General features: G+C 42.6%; 1 protein-coding gene across 1 annotated transcript in view; it reads left to right on the top strand.

Annotated features, from left to right (window-relative positions):
* csmd1 (CUB and Sushi multiple domains 1) overlaps nt 1-18,008 on the top strand; it is a 501,649-nt gene that overhangs the window by 32,672 nt on the left and 450,969 nt on the right. Inside the window, exons 7-11 of the mRNA XM_033020497.1 lie at nt 5,406-5,594; nt 7,809-7,925; nt 8,687-8,902; nt 9,981-10,169; nt 16,540-16,709. Of these exons, the coding sequence (XP_032876388.1) occupies nt 5,406-5,594; nt 7,809-7,925; nt 8,687-8,902; nt 9,981-10,169; nt 16,540-16,709 (881 nt within the window). The remainder of the gene's footprint in view (nt 1-5,405; nt 5,595-7,808; nt 7,926-8,686; nt 8,903-9,980; nt 10,170-16,539; nt 16,710-18,008) is intronic.

The following is an 18,008-nucleotide window of genomic DNA, read 5'->3' on the forward strand; positions in this document are numbered from 1 at the left end:
GTGATCCGAAGAGGCTCAAATCTGAAAACCATAGATTTTCCGCTTTTGAAGAGGTTCATATCTGAAAACCATCGACTTTCAATTACAAATAGCAAGCATTTCCCTTCAAAATTACATTGATTAACTTTTTAAGCAGGGTAATGTAAACAGCAGGCTCTATTGGTTTTGTTGTTTATAAGCGTAGGTTGTGGACAGCATGCATTTTCAAGTGTTGCTTGGAATTGCTTTGAAAGGGTGGCACAGTGGTGCAGCGATCAGGCGGCACAGTTATGCAATGGTAGAGTTTCTGCCTGACAGCACCAGAGACCCAGGTTCAATCCTGACTACGGGTGCTGTCTGTACAGAGTTTGTACGTTCTCCCAGTGACCTGCGTAGGTTTTGTCTGGGTGCCCCGCTTTCCTCCCACACTACAAAGGACTTCAGGTTTGTAGGTTGAAATTGGCATCTGTCTCTGGTGCTGCAACTCCACCACTGCACCACTTTGGAACTCAAATGCTTTTATATACAATGTTTAACATCATCTGGAGAATTCAACTTTTATTTAAAGCTAATTAAATATTTATAAAGTATGGTCAATGGTAAGAGACATGCTTGTTGATTGTATATCGCAAGATCAGACTTCAGTTTGATATGATCAGATAAGATGCTTTTGGAGCTTATTTGGTGGTTGTAGTGTTGAATAGCCTGATGATTGTAGGGAAGAAGCTGTACCTGAACGTGGATGTTACAGTTTTCATGGCTTCTGAACATTCTTCCCGATGGCAGGAGTGAGATGAGAGAGAGGCCGGGGTGGTATGGGTGTCTGTTGGATGAAAACTTCAAATCAGCATGACATTACCTCATGAAGGTAATTTTTTCTTCTATGTTTGAGGTCTGTAAAATACTTTCAACAGGTATAATAAGGACATGTAAGGGACATTTGGATGGGTAGATGAGTTGGACAGATTTAAACAGATATGGATCAAACACAGGCAAATGGGACGTGTAGATTTACATCTTGGTCGGCATAGACAAGTTGGAGCAAAGGACAGGTTTCCATGTTGTATGACTGTATGAACTTGAGGCAGAGTGATTCAATCCTTTCAGAGAGAAACATCTGTTATCTGGTTGATTACAGCATTGTAAGCCAGAGGATCTGGGTGCCAACCATTGCCTTCCATGCTTCCCACCCCAGTCAATCTGTGCTCCTGATCTAATTTCTACTTATTTCCTGGCAGTTACCAGTAGCCTTGGAGCTTCTGTGTCTATCAAATCTTCCATCTGCCACCTTAATTTGACACATCAAGCCCTTTTGATTTTTCACTGCCTCTGATATCCACCAGTTTTCTGAAACCAATTCAATACATTGTTGTCAGACATGTATTCATTTTTGATATTTAAAGCAATCTCTAATTGTGGAATGTTTGTAATCTCCACAACCTGCCTGATGAAGAGTGCGTTACAGTGGAGTGTCTCGTGTGTTTGGCCCGACCTGATAAAATTAGATTGGCCCCAAAAGAGTCATCTAACGTCATGCCAGAAGTGAACAACTTCGGGAATAGTGATCTTTCTACCTGCTTCATGTCTTCTTCGTGAAATTGTCATTGGGAGACTTTTGTTAATCGGACTTTAGATTATATCTTGCACTAAACATTGTCTCGTGCTTGTACACTATGGACGTCTTGATTGTAATCATTTAAAGTCTTTCCACTCACTGGATAGCACGCAACATAAAAGCTTTGGAAGCTTTAAAAGAATAAAGGGTAGACCATTTTAGACTGAGAAGATGAAAATCTTTTTCACCCAGAGAGTTATGAATCTGTGCAATTCACTGCCACAGAAGGCACTGGAGGCCAATTCACTGGATATTTTTAAGAGATTGTTAGATTTAGCTCTTAGGGCCAAAGGAATCAAGGGATATGAGGAAAAAGAAGGAACGGGATACTGATTTTGGAATGATCAACCATGATCATATTGAATGGTGGTGCTGGCTCAAAGGGCCGGATGGCCTACTCCTGCACCTATTTTCTACTTTCTATGTTTCTATGTTTTAACTGTGCACGTGACAATAAACTAAACTAAACTAATGTTAGTTCTATTTTCGATTTGATTTTCTGGTCAATCTTTTACAATCATCATATTTAGCCTTTTGTCCTCTTAAGTTCATACTGATCCAATGTGCAAAGCATTTCTTCAGCATTACGTTGAAATGCAAAATTAAGACCAAAATAAATTGTAGAAAATTGTGGGTGCAGTCCAGACCATCATACAAACCAACCTCCCTTCCATTGACTCCATCTACACCACGCTATCTCGGCAATGCCACCTGCATAATCAAGGATGAGTATCACCCACGTCATTCCCACTTCTCCCCTCTCCCATCAGGCAGGAGGGGCAGAAGTGTGAAAACGCACACAGGGACTGTTTCTTGCCAGCTGTTATCAGGCAACAGAACCATCCTCTCACCAGCTGAGATACCATCTACCTCATTGCAGACCCTTGGACTATCTTTAATCAGACTTTATTGGACTTTATCTTGCACTAAATGTTGTTCCCTTTATCTTGTATCTGTAGAATGTGGGCAGCTTGATTGTAATCATATATAATCATTCCACTGACTGGATAGCACACAACAAAAAAGCTTTTCACTGCAACTCGGTACATGTGAAAATAACCTAAGCTCAACTAAACACTCTGATTGCTTTCATCTTATGTGTTAGGGCTATTTCCAGGAAGGTTAATATCAGTTTGGATTACATCTCTGGCACCACAGCAGAAAGACCATCTGTCGAGTGGACTGGACTAAAGTTCCATGACCTTGCCTCTGTCTGCCAATGTCTCTCTGACAGCATGTTCCAAGTACATCCCATCCACCAGTATATTAGACTTAATTTTAAAGATCCTGCAGCCTTTCAATATATCTCTTCTTCAGCCTTCATGCCGCGAGATGGACTGAACACTACAATGTGTTTTCATTAAGTTGAACTCAGAATATCCATGAGTGAAGGAGTCCAGCTAATAGTAAGGAGTAATTTTATTGTGAACAATGTACTTCCTTGGTCAAACTATATTGAGGTAAAATTAACATACAGCTGGCCTAACCTATGATGGCCACAAGCCACACTTGAATAAAAGTAACTAACAATAGTCCATTTTAGTTTTTAGCTTTAGCTAGTTTTAGAGATACAGTGTCGAAACAGGCTCTTCACCCCACCAGGAAGCCAAAGATGAATAAAAGGATGAGGGTGGACTCATTGAAACTTAAGAAATAGTGAAAGGCCTGAATAGAGTGAATGTGGAGAGGATGTTTCCACTAGTGGGAGTGTATTGGACCTCAGGTCATAGCCTAAGAATAAAAGGACGTACCTTTAGAAAGGAGATGAGGAGGAATTTCTTTAGTCAAAGGGTGATGAATTCATTGCCGAAAAAGGCGGTGGAGGCAAAGACAATGGATATTTTTAAGATGGAGATTGACAGATTTTCGATTAGTACGGGTGTCAGGGGTTATGAGGAGAAGGCAGGAGAATGAGGTTAAGAGGGAAAGATATATCAGCCATGATTTAACAGTGGAGTAGACTTGATGGTCCAAATGATCTAATTTTGTTCCTCGAACGTATAACCTTATGAACCAAGTCTGCGCCGACTAGTGATCACCTTTACACAAGTTCTATCACATGCACTGGGGACAATTTTCAGAAGCCAATTAACCTACAAACCTGCATGTCTTTGGGATGTGGGAGGAAACCCATGTGGTCACAGGGAGAATGTGCAAACTCCGCACAGTCAGCACTAGAGAAATCCTTCACCTTTGTAAGGACATTTTGATGATACTGGCTGCCTATTTGATGATATTGGCTGCCTTTTTGATGACAGTGGCTGTCTTTATGATGATACAGGCTGCCATTTTGATGAAACTGGCTGCCATTTTCATGATACTGGTTGCCTTTTAGATGAGATTTTCCACCTTGTTGATGTGATTGGCAGCCTATAGATCCCTACAATGGCGATGTCAGGAGGTCAGTACTGTTTCCCTTAGATCTAGCCTGACTTGCACCTCTCTGCTTCTGGTTAGCTATGTTTTCATCCTGCACTCCCTTCATGACAGGGTAACAGAAAATAGGTTGTTTTAAATTACTTAAGAAGGAATAAAGCAGATTGAATCAAATGGATAGAACTTCATCCTCAGTCATTGGAACAAAATACATTGTTGTGGTGGCTGTGTGTTACCTCCCAGCATTAATAACCCAGGGTCAATCCTGATCTCGGGTGTTGTCTGTGTGGAGTTTTAACGTTCTCCCTTTGACCGCACGGGTTTCCACCAGGTGCTCTGGATTCCTCCCAAATCTCAAAGTCATGCAGGGTGGAAGGTTAATTACCCTTTTGTAATTTCCCCATGTATGGTAGCAAGTGTTAGTTTACAGCTAACTTGTTGCTGCCGCCTTACAGCGTCAGAGACCCGGGTAAGATCCTGGCTACGGGTGCTGTCTATATGGAGTTTATACATTCTCCCTGTGACCATGTGGGTTTTCTCTGGGTGGTCCAGTGTGCTCCCACATGCTAAAGTCGTGCTGGTTTGTAGGTTAATTGGCTTTGGTAATTGTCCTGGGTGTAGGATAGTGTGAGTGTACGGGGATCGCTGGACAGCATGGACTCGGTGGGCTGAAGTGCTGTTTCTACATCTCTAAAGTTGATGAGATTGAGGGATTAGTTTAGTTTAGGGATACAGTGTGGAAACAAGCCCTTCTGCTGGAAGGAGCAACATAGCCATCTGAACATTAATAATAATTTCATAAAAAGGAGCTGCAGAATCTGGTTTATACCAAAAATAGACCCAAAATGCTGAAGTAACTCAGTGGGTCAGGCAGCATCTCTGGAGAAAAATAATAGGTGACGTTTCAGGTCAGGTCTGAAGAAGGGTCTTGACCTGAAACGTCAACTGTCCATTTTCTTCATAGGTGCTGCCTGACCCACTGAGTCACTCCAGCACTTTGTGTCTGTCTTTGGTATAAACCAGGAGAATCTGTTTTTCAAAAAAATAAAGTGAAAACCTAACTCAAAGGGTCAGGTGGCATCTCTGGAGAATTGGTGAGAATAATAGGTTGTATGATTTAAGAGAGCTTACTGACTTCTGTGCTTGTATGTAACCACAACTTGTACTGATGGAGTGAGAACTGCACTCTATGATAAATCACACCCATTGCCAAAGTAAGATTTTGATTGTTTCATCGATTTGCATTAAGACCAAAATTAGTGCATTCAAATAAGTAAATGAAATTTACCTCAAGTGTAATCATTCAATTATTTTTTTTTCTCTTAGGCAATATTTCAGAGCTAATGGAAAAGCGACAGGCGATGTAACTAATGGCAAAATAAATGTTTTCATTTCTTTAATTATCTTTCCATTTTTCCAATGTTCTGTTGTGTAGGCGTCACTTTGGAATTTGATTCCTGCCTGGACCCAGGGATTCCCGTAAACGGGCGTCGGCATGGTAACAACTTCTCAATTGGATCGACGGTGGCTTTCAGCTGTTTCCCCGGTTACACTTTAAGTGACGATGAACCCTTAGTTTGCGAGGATATCCGTCAGTGGAACCATGCTTTGCCAAGTTGTGAAGGTAGGCACCTGCTCTCATGCATGTCTCCCCATTATCAAGTCCACCCACCTACCTCATGAGGATAAATGGCAACCTAAGTGAAATTATTCCACCGTGACCTCTGATTCGGGGCCTCTGATCAAACCAAACTCCTACTGTTAAGGCTGTCTGGTGGGATTGCAGACCCGCTGAATTTACTCTGTGCATCTAATTCGACCTTACACAAAGCCTTGGGCAGCATAGTGGCGCAGCGGTAGAGTTGCTGCCTTACAGCACCAGAGACCAGGGTTCATAAAAACATAGGAACATAGAAAATAGGTGCAGGAGTAAGCCATTCGGCCCTTCGAGCCAACACCGCCATTCAATATGATCATGGCTAATCATCCAAAATCCGTACCCCGTTTTTGCTTTTGCCCCATATCCCTTAATTCCATTAGCTCTAAGAGCTATATCTAATTCTCTCTTGAATACATCCAGTGAATTGGCCTCCAGTGCCTTCTGTGGCGGAGAATTTCCCAGATTCACAACTTTCTGGGTGAAAAAGTTTTTCCTCATCTCAGTCCTAAATGGCCTACCCCTTATTCTTAAACTGTGACCCCTGGCTCTGAACTCCCCCAATATCAGTGAACACTTTTCCTGCATCCAGCCTGTCCAATCCGTTAATAATTTAATATGTTTCTATAAGATTACCTCTCATCCTTCTAAATTCCAGTGAATAAGCCCAGTCGATCCATTCTTTCATCATATGTCAGTCCCGCTATCCTGGGAATTAACCTGGTAAACCTACGCTGCACTCGCTCAATAGCAATCTGGACTATGGGTGCAGCCTGTACGGACTATGCACGTTCTCCTTGTGACCCTGTGGGATTTCTCTGGGTGCTCTGGTTTCCTCCCAATCTCCAAAGACATACAGGTTTGCTAGTATAAGGGGTGATCGCTGGTTAGTGTTGAGTCAGTGGGCAGAAGGGCCTATTTTCCACGCTATATCAATAAAACAAAAAATAAAAAATAAACCTTCTCAATAAGCAGAAATGTTAACCTCCAAATTAGTGGCAGACTCTGAGCCTGTATAAAATCACATAGATGCTCAACAAACCAATCCTTTCATTAAACAAAGTGATGCATTGAAATTGAAACTCACTTGCGAAAACTTGCCAGAAGCACAGGAAACTGTAAGTGAACTGAACACAATTATTTCAGTAGTCTGACTACTTACGCTGAAAATCTTAACAGTATTCTCTGTCCGTTTTTAACAATTGGATGAATGTTTCTTAACAAGCCAGAAGAAACCAATTTCCCCCAGATGAAAGCGTTTAAGCAACTCTTACATATTAATTGTGTCTCTGGATCCAAGGTTCTCAAAGGATTCAATCTTGTTCAGATCCATGGAAATGACTCCGTTTTGTTTTTTAAAATAAAATTCAAGAACATTTTGAGCCAGGTTAACGCAAATCAGTTAATATTAGTCATCCCTTCAATTATTTTATGACAAATGACTAGCAAGGTGAGCAGTTCTATTTGAGATAAATTTATTGTTTTTTTATTGAAGTATCTCCAACATAAATTGTAGCAATCACCATCATTATATTTTGTAGTAGAAACAAAGAACTGCAGATGCTGGTTTATACCAGTGATAGCGGGGGGCACGGTGGCACAGCGGTAGAGTTGCTGCTTTACAGTACCATAGAACCAGGTGCGATCCAGACTACAGGCGCTGCCTGTACGGAGTTTGTACGTTCTCTCAACGACGTGAATGGGTTTTCTCCAAGTGCTCCGGTTTCATATAACATTCCTAAGACGTGCAATTTAATGGGTTTCAGTAAAATTGTAAATTGTCCCTCGTGTGTAGAATAGTGTCAGTATGTGGGGATCGCTGGTCGGCGTGGACTCTGTGTGCTGAAGAGCCTGTTTTCACGCTGTATCTCAAAGTACGAGTAATTGAGTTGTGGTATCAGATTTCAATTAACTTGGAGCATTTTTAAAATTATGGTTGGTGTACCTTCTCAATGTTGCATTGGGATGCATTCAGTTATTTCCTGATATATAATGACAAATAATACAATAATTATATATATATATTATATATATATTATGAATAATATATAATACAAATCTGCTGTATTTTACCAAACAAACAATACAAATCATCACTTATTCCCCATCAGACATTTGGCACTCATCGTGTCCTCTACCACTGACGTTAAGAAGCAACTGATGGCTTCTCTTGTGTTTCAGCTTTTTGCGGCGGCTCCATTCATGGTACAAGTGGAACCATTCTATCGCCCGGATTTCCTGACTTTTATCCAAATTCCTTAAATTGCACCTGGATAATCGAAGTGTCGCATGGAAAAGGTACGTCTGATTACTTTCCTTGACTGCTGTTCTTGCACTTATCTCCAAGAGGGTTATTCCGAGGCAAGGATTGTTGACTGTTTCAAATACTTGTTCTGTTGGAGCATTGCATTCAGACGCTTTGGCCTTTTATGAACATGCTAACCATGCAATGGCCTAGTTGTATAAACCTATTTCCTTGTAGTACACCAACACCTCTTACTCTCTCAATACCTCTGACTGGGGATGTGCTTTATTGATGGCCCTGATATCTGATCTACATCCTGAAGTTGATTTTTTTTTAATTCTTTATTTTTTAATATGAATGTATGATTGAGTTAGCAAAGCTTTTAACAAGGATAGAATTAAAACTCATCGTGTAGCGATTCACTACGGCACGGTGGTGCAGAGGTAGAGCTACAGCCTTACTGCGTCAGAGACCCGAGTTCAATCCCGACCCCGGGTGTTGTCTGTGTAGAGATTGGATGTTCTCCCTGTGACAGCGTGGGTTTTCTCCGGGTGCTCCAGTTTCCTCCCACATGAAAGACATGCAGGATTGTCAGATAACTGGCTTCTGTAATTGTCCCTCGAGTGTAGGATAGTCCTACTGTACGGGGTGATCGTTTGTTGGCATGGACTCGGTGGGCCGAAAGGCCTGTTTCCAAGTTGTATCTCTAAAATTAAAATTGACTGAAAAACGACGGATCGTTTCAGCTGTGTCCGTTAATTCGCATTGGCCTTTTCCAGGTAGTAATTGGGAGCGCTTTTTTGTTTGTTTTTAGGTGTGCAGTTGGTATTTCACACGTTTCACCTTGAGAGCTCTCATGACTATCTAATTATTACGGAAGACGGGAGCTTCACGGAACCGGTAACAAGGCTGACAGGTTCAGCTTTGCCATCGACCATCAACGCGGGCCTCTTTGGAAATTACACCTCACAGCTACGCTTCATCTCTGATTTCTCAGTCTCCTATGAAGGGTTCAACATCACGTTCTCAGGTAGGATTCCTTACTTCTGGCCGGGCTAAAATATGCCAGATGTTGCAGATATTTGGAGGCAATCACTTGCAAACATATACTCTGATCAACGGGCGGCACGGTGGCGCAGCAGTAGAGTTGCTGCCGTACAGCGCCAGAGACCCGGGATTGATCCTGTCCTTGGGTGTTGTCTGTATGGAGTTTGTACCTTCTCCCTGGGACTGCATGGGTTTTCTCCGGTTTCCTCCCATGTCCCAAAGACCTGCGGGAATGTAGGTTAACTGGTCTCTGTGTATTGCCCCTTGTGTGTAGGGAATGGATCTTCTTCTTATCGAGTCCACACACAAGATTAGAAGTTGTTCAGCCAGAGGTGAACACACTTCTCAGCATTTGCATACAATGGTGTCTGTCTTGTCGCTTCTTGTGCTTCTTGTGCGTGGTGGTGGAAAGATTGGTGGAAACAGGGCCGTGACGTGAACGCTCTTCCCTTCACTACTGGGGAGTGGGATAGTATAGAACTAGTATGAATGGGTGATCGATGGTCAGCGTGGGCTTGCTGGGCCGATAGGTCTGTGTCCATGGATAGACACAAAGTGCTGGAGTAACTCAGCGGGTCAGGCAGCATCTCTGGGAAAAGGAGTAGGTGACATTTATTTTGTTTTCCATTTGTATTCGAGTCAGTTATTCTTCTCAAACTGGGCTTTAAAAAAAAAAGTTAAAAAAGTGGGTGTATGGAACGAGCTGCCTGGAGGAGGTAGTTGAGATAGATACTATTACAACAGTAAAAACAAATGGAAGGTAGACACAAAGAAATGGACAGGTACATGGATAGGATAGGCTTAGGAGGATATGGGCCTAATGCAGGCAGGTGGGACTAGTGTAGATGGGACATGTTGGTCGGTGTGGGCAAGTTGGGCCGAAGGGCCTGTTTCCACACTGCATGTCTCCATGACTATGTGTCCAATAGAATTCTAGTGAATTTCCACCTCTCATCTTCTTAGCCATATTAGTTCCATTTATTCATAACCATCCACCCAATAAGTTGCAGGATGTTGTCACTTCATGTTTTACCTGGATGCTTTGAACCTTTGTTTTGCAGAGTATGAGCTGGAGCCTTGTGATGATCCCGGAGTTCCCGCTTTCAGTCGGAGAGTTGGGTTTCAGTTTGAAGTTGGAGACTCGTTGATGTTCTCCTGTTTCCAGGGATACAGGCTGGAAGGTGCTTCTCAGATCTCCTGTCATGGAGGGGGAAGGCGTGTGTGGAGTGCACCTCTTCCAAGGTGTGTGGGTAGGTGGTCACATGCTTTCATTTCATGCATCCTAACTTTGAGCGTACTGTATTTATTACTGGCAAAGTTACTATCTGACCAGGGTCATCGAGAACCAGGGGACATAGGTTTAAGGTGAGGGGGTAAAGCATTAATGGGAACCTTCACACGAAGGGCGATGGGTGTATGGAGCAAGCTGCCAGAGGAGATAGAAGAAGCAGGTACTAACGCAACATTTAATGAATATTTGGTCAGGTACATAAATAGGATAGGCTTTTCCCAGAGTTGGGGAATTAAGAACCAGAGGACATGGGTATAAGGTGAGGGGGACAAAATTTATTGGAACCTGAGAGGTAACATTTTTTACACAAAGGATGGTGGTTGTATGGAACGAGCTGCCGGAGGAGGTAGTTGAGGCAGGAGAAACTGCTAGACAGGTACATGGATAGGTTAGGTTTAGCGGGATATGCGCCAAAAGCAGTCAGGTGGGACAAGTTGGGCCGAAGGGTCTGTTTCCACACTGTATGGACCTATGACTCCATGACTGAGGTATAGATCTACAATATCAGACAGGTTTCACAGTATCAATCACTGGCAGAACAGATCCATGGAATTGTTAATGGATTCCTAGAAATATTTGCCACATGTTAAGTGTTATCACTCAAGTTAGACACTAAATGCTGGAGTAACTCGGGGGCAGGCAGCATCTCTGGAGTGAAGGAATGGGTGACGTTTCGGGTTGAGAAGAATCTTAACCTGAAACGTCACCCATTCCTTCTCTCCAGAGATGCTGCCTGAGATGCTGAGTTATTCCAGCATTATGCGTCTATCTTAGGTGTAAGCCAGCATCTGCAGTTTCTTCCTACACAAGTGTTATCACTATCTATTTTTTCATAAGTATTTCAGCCAGAGCTAACCAAAAATAAAGAACACAGCAAAATACATGTTCTCCTTGAACGGACACATGTGAAGGATTGTTTAGATGATGTAGTCATGGAAAAGGTCAAGTTTGGACCTTAAACTGAGGGAGGGCAGATTTTAATTGTGAGGCACAGGTCTTGGAACATTCAAATTGGGAGCAGGTTGGAGGGGTGGGAACAACATCTGATCAGCGGGTGGCATTTAAAGGTAAGATAGTAAGAATTCAGTCACCGTGTCCATGTAAGTGGTAGAGACAAAGTCGGGAGGTTTAGGGTACCCTAATTAATGGAGGATATTGATCAGGAAGAGGGAGGCATGTGCCCGGCATTGGAAATTGTTATCAAATGGGTCATTTGAGGTTTATATGGGGATATAGGAGAATCCTTGAGAAAGGAGAACAAAACATTGTTTTTTGAAGAGGTAACAGCAGAGATTGATGAATGCAAGGTGATAGATGTTGTCTCTGAAGACTTGAGAAAATTGTGGAGAACTCGAGGAAGGCTTAACTTTGCCATGGAATGTCCTTGCTAAATCACATCAAGGAGAAACCTAAAACCTTTTATAAGTTTAAGGGGCAGCCCAGTGGTGCAGCGGTAGAGTTGCTGCTTTACAGCTCCAGAGTCCCGGGTTCGATCCTGACTACGGGTGCTGTCTGTACGGAGTTTGCATGTTCTCCCTGTGGGTTTTTTCCGAGTGTTCTGCTTTTCTCCCACACTCCAAAGACACACAGGTTTACAGTCTGTAGAAGCACTCCAATCCAAAACATCAACTCTTCTTTTTCTGCAGGGATGCTGCCTGCCCCGTTGAATTACTCCAGCATTTTGTGTTTATTCAGGTTTGTAGGTTAATTGGCATTGGTAAGATTGTTAATTGTCCCCAGTGTGTGGAATAGTGGTTGTGTACAGGATGTTTGCTTGTGTCCACTTAAGGTTTCTCCAAATTCTACAGTTTCATCCCACATTCCAAAGACGTACAGGTGAGTTGGTTAATTGGCTGCTGTAAAATTGTACCTGGTGTGTCGGATAGAAACTAGTGTACAGGTGATCACTGGTCAACACAAACTCAGTTGGGCCTAAGGGCCTGTTTCCTCATCTAAAGAAAACGAAACCAAATCAAACCATCAGGTCATTCCTTAACATCTGGTTTTCCAGAGAAAACTATCCAGGTTTGTCCGACGTCTTCTTTTAACTAATACTCTCCAATTCAGGCAACATTCTGGTGAACCTTTCTGCATCCTCTCCAAAGCCTTCACATCCTCCCTGTAGTTTGGTTGACCACACCTGCACACTGTTCTCCAAATGTGGCCTAATGAATGTTTTTTTTAAACTGCAGCATGAACTTGCCAACTTTTATACTCAATTCCCCAACCGAATGAAGGCAAGTATGCTGTGTGGTTTCTTTACCTCTCCATCCACCTGTGTTGCCACTTTCAGGGAACTATGGACTTACCCACAACGACCACTCTGTACTTCCTTCCTGACCTTTACCATATACTTTTTTCTTGCATTTGGCCTTCCAAAATGCATCTCACACTTGTCTGGATTGAACGCCATCTAGAACAGTGTACATAGATCAATCAGTACAGCACAACAACAGGCCCTTCGGCCAACAATGTCTGTGACGAACGTGATGCAAAGACCATCACTTATCTACCTGCACATATCCTGTATCCCTCCGTTCCCTGGATATATATGTGCCTTTCCAAAAGTATTTTAAATGACACTAATGTATTTGCTGCACCACTCACGACAGTGCGTTCCAGGCACTCACCACTCTCCTTCAAACTTTGCCCCTCTCACCTTAAAGCTATGCGCTCTAGTATTTGATATTTCTATCCTGTGAAAAAGATCCTGACTATCTAACCTATCTATGCCTCTCATAATTTTATTAACTTCTGTCAGGTCTCCCCGCACCTCCACCGTTCCAGAGAAAACAATCCATGGCTATCCTACCTCTCCCTGTAGCTAACATCCTCTAATCCAGACATCATTCTGGCAAGCCTCCGCACCCTTCCAAAGCCTCCACATCCTTCCTGTAATGGGGTGACCAGTACTACACCAAAAGCAGCCTAACCAAAGTCCAAAAGAGCTGCATTGTGATTTACTGACTCTTCTGCTCTTGCCAACTCTCATCTGTCATTTCTCCACTCAAGTTTCCAATTGCTGTGTCTTTTCACAAACGTCCTCATGTTCACAACGGCATGTTCCGGTGGCAGAGTGGCGCAGCGGTAGAGTTGCTGCCTTACAGCGCCAGAGACCCGGGTTTGATCCTGACTACGGGTGCTGTCTGTATGGAGTTTGTACGTTCTCCTCGTGGGTTTCTCCAGTTTCCTCCCACACTCGAAAGACGTGCAGGCTTGTAGGTTAATTGGCTTCTGTAAATTGTCCCTAGTGTGTAGGATAGAACTTGCGTATGGCGTGATTGTTGGTCAGCGTGGAGTCCTGGTATGCTGAGGGACCTGTTTCATGCTGTATCACAAAACTAAGTAAAACTCAAGTAAACTAAACTAAACTAAGCTCAGCTAAGCTAAACTAAACTAAACTAAACCCTACCAATATTTGTGTCATACAGTTACACAGCAAGGCTTTGACCTTTTAGCTTAATATAAATGTAATTTGTTGGACTTATACACAAGCAGTATGCCCCTAGTGAAACAAAGTAATTTCTTGTCCAATCATATCTATATACTTTCTGTTTGGTATTTTTTTTTCCTTGACAATAGTCTTCCGTAAATGTAGAATGGGTTATCATTAGGATGAGCTATATTGTGACAAATATCATCGCCACAACCAATGTTTCAGACTTATCCACAATGCTGGTCATACCTATAACACTGGTGGGCAGACTTTAATATATATCGCTCATCTTCTCTTCCTGTCATGCACTGTTGTCTCCCACTGTTAGACTATGTACTGTTTCTGCTGCATTAGCAATGAAATATAACTGGTGCAGACATCAGCTGCAAAATCAGTCCCCATCAGTAGTTCACCAGTGCTGACAAAACGTGCCTTTCCTCGAGATTGTACTCCTCTTTCCCCTGCTGCTCATTGGAGAGTGAGTGGGAAACCTGCTGTGGTAAAATTAAGTTTGACAGATGAGACTGAGGTTTGAGTTCTGGCTCTCTGACTGAGCCTTCAGCATTTCGTCAACATAGGCTGTTAACTGAAGCTGAAGTGGTGCAGCCTGCTACTGCCACAGTGTGGTGGCTAATATTGTCCAGACCGCTGCTGTGCGTATCCATCAGGCATTATTTATTAGACACAAAATGCTGGAGTAACTCGGGGGCTCAGGCAGCATCTCTGGAGAAAACAAATAGGTGACGTATTGGGTCGAAACCCTTTATCAGACTGGGTCTGATGAGTGTGATGAAGGGTCTTGACCCAAAACGTCACCTCTTCCTTGTCTCCAGAGATGCTGCCTGAGGCGCTGAATTACTCCAGCATTTTGTGTCTGTCTTCGGTGTAAACCATAATCTGTAGTTCCTTCCTACAGATTAAGCATTTTTGATTTATAGCTAGGGAAAGAAAATAAGAAAGGACAGCTGGAAAGGAAATCTGTTGCAATTCTATTCACACTGTATCTGTAAGCTGATTGAAAGCAGCATACTTAAAGGCCAAGGTGTTGGCTGTACATTCATATGCTTGATTGCTGCTTTATCTGTTTACCAGGTTTCAGAGAAGATGCGTGAATTTTTTTTATCGATAATTTACACTGTAAGAGGAAAACTGAAATATAGTAGAATGCATATGGAGATTTGGAATTAGTTTGGTTTAATTTGGAGATACAGGCCTGTTGGCCCACCGAGTCCGCGCCGACCAGCGATCACCCCTTACACTAATTCTATCCTACAGACAGTAGCATTTTAGCAAAGCCAATTAACCTACAAACCTGTACGTCTTTGGAGTGTGGGAGGAAACCTGAGCACCTGGAGAAAATCCATGCAGTCGCAACCTCCGTACAGAGAACACCTGTAGTCAGGATCGAATCTGGGTTACTGGCGCTGTAAGGCGGCAATTCTATCGCTGCACCATCGGTAGAGCTTCTGTGAAAATCATGGTGTGACATTGGAATTGTTTAGTTTTGTTTAGTTCATTATTGTTACCTGTACTAAATATTAGTTTAGTTCATTATTGTCATGTTTGCTGAGGTTCAGCGAACAACTTTTTTGTTGCTTGCTATCCAGTCAGTTGAAAGACTATACATGATTACAAACAAGCTATCCACTCTGTACAGATACAGGATAAAGGGAATAATGTTTAGTGCAGGATAAATTCCAGTAAAGTCTTGTCATTATAGTTGTCCAAGTTCTTTAGCAAGGGTGCTTCCTTGTATAAAGATTCAAACGTCTCATTTAGTACTTTATATAGTCAGTTTTATAGCATACTTCAAGGGATTAGTCTCGTGTCTAAGGTTGACAAAAATGCTGGAGAAACTCAGCGGGTGAGGCAGCATCTATGAGGCGAACTAATAGGTGACGTTTCGGGTCGAGACCCTTCTTCAGTCTCGTGTCCACCTCACAGTAGGGGTAAAACTGTGGAGAAGTGTTATTCCAGATTCAACAAATTCATGTTTTTGTGTAGCTTTTCCTAAGCACTTTTAGTCACTAGTAAATTGAGACTGACATTGTTTAATGACAAGCGTGGATCTCAAAATTGAATTCTATGAAATGGAAGTTTTGCTTTCACTAATACTAAACTGGTCAACATTGCATGACCATAGGATGATACTGTATATCTAGACAGGAAGGGTTAGGAGGGATATGGGCCAAATGCAGGCAAATAGGTCTAGCCCTGTTTCCCTACTTGGTTGCAAAAGATGGACTGAAAGTGATGTTTCCTTGATGTCTATGACTCTATTTGTCGTTTACACAAGGGCACACTGGTAATAAATATATAAAATTATACCTGATGGTTACTTTCAAACTTCCATGTTATTGTTAGGGGTCTATTTTCATATTCACAGATGACCTCGTTATCCATAAATAATCTTGCAGCTAATAAGCTGCATAAAGTAACACAAAATGCTGGAGTAATACAGCGGGTCAGGCAGCATCTCTGGAGAAAAGGAATAGGTGATGTTTCACCTATCCATGTTCTATAGAGATGCTGCCTGACCCGCTGCGTTACTCCAGCACTTTGTGTCCTTTTGTGTAAACCAGCATCTGCAGTTCCTTGTTTTTACAAGCTGCATTAATTACTCAACTTGGAGATCTCAAATCCTTTTGTTAATGGTACTTATGGTTGACAAACAATTCATTATTTTCAATCGAGGCCTTAGGTTCTTGTTGAGGTTTACATCACACATAATTGATACTTGAAGCGTAGAATCTTGCAAGGAGTACAGAGGCTATATTTATATCAGGACGTATTTTATAATTGAGTTGTTATTTGTGCCTTGACTTTATTTTTGTTTCCTTGCGTACATTCTAAAAGATGTTTTAATTGCTTGCACTTTCTATTTATGGCTTAGCTGAATGTGGAACCTCTGTGGCTGCAACGGAAGGCACGTTGCTGTCTCCAAATTACCCAGCCAACTACGAGAACAATCATGAATGCATCTACAGAATTGAGACACAACCAGGGAAAGGAATCAGCCTGCATGCTAGGACGTTTAAGCTTCGAGAGGGTGATGTTGTCAAGGTAACTGTGACATCAATATATTCAGCCTTTCCCTATCTTTTTTTCTCAAAAGAAATTCCAATCAATGGTTTCACTCACATCGTTGGAATTCTGATGGTAGGATTTTAATTGTGCTTTAATTCAAGCCGAATATCAATTGGGTTTTTTTTATGAATGTTTCACCGGTCTTCAAATCTTAAATGATTAAGTTATAAGAGTCTTAAATCGATTTTAAGATGAGATCTGTCAAAGCCCTGCCATAACAAAATGGGCTGAGTAATCGTGGCATTGAAACTCTCAAGTTAAAATTCTGGTTACTTACGAGAATGTTTAGTTTGGTTTGGAGATACAGCGTGGAAACAGGCCCTTCGGCCCAACGAGTCCATCCCAACCAGTGATCACTCCATACACTAGTTGTATCCTGCACACTTGGGACAATTTGTGTAAGCCAATTAACCTACAAACCTGCACGTCTTTGGAATGTGTGTGGAAACCGGAGCACCCAGTAGACTTTAGACTTTCGAGATACAGCGTGGAAATAGGCCCTTCAGCCAATTAAGTGCACACCGACCAGCGATCACCCAGTACACGAGCACTATCCTGCGCACGAGAACATTTACAATTTTTCTGAAGTCAATTAGGCTACAAACCTGCATGTTTTTGGAGTGTGGGAGGAAACCGGAGCACCCTGGGAAAACCCATGCGGTCACAGGGACAACGTGCAAACTGTGCGGAAAGCACCAGAGGTCAGGATTGAACCCGGGTCTCTGGTGCTGTTTGGCAGCAACTCTACCACTGTGCTGATTCTGGGAGCTGGAGGCCTAAATTCAGCCAATAAAAATCACAAGTGAGGGTCTCGTGTAAGGAGACACAAGGTACAGTTAGTGTGCAATCCTGAACAAAAAAATAAACTGCTGGAGGAACTCGTCTATTGAAGTCTCCCAATACTGCTGCTTGACCTGCTGAGTTACTCCAGAGGTTTGTTGTGTGCTTTGTATAGTGTGCTCCTCCACCACGCACTGCCTTGGTCAGATCCTCGCTCACATGCCGGAATGATAAGGAAAACAAAGCCCTTGCTTTTCTCTGGCATTTGTTCCATCCTCAGGATGCTCTGGGCTTTACCATGGCACAGTGGTAGAGTTGATGCCGCACATGGCCAGCGACCCAGGTTCGATCCTGGCCACGGGTGCTGTCTGTATGGAGTTTGTACGTTCTCTCCATGATGATGTGGGTTTTCTCTGGGTGCTCCGGTTTCCTCCCACACTCCAAATGACACGCAGGTTAATTGACTTTTGTAAATTTCCCCTAGTGTGTTGGACA

This window comes from Amblyraja radiata, chromosome 5, assembly GCF_010909765.2.
Source record: "Amblyraja radiata isolate CabotCenter1 chromosome 5, sAmbRad1.1.pri, whole genome shotgun sequence".
Taxonomy (NCBI): Eukaryota; Metazoa; Chordata; class Chondrichthyes; order Rajiformes; family Rajidae; genus Amblyraja; species Amblyraja radiata.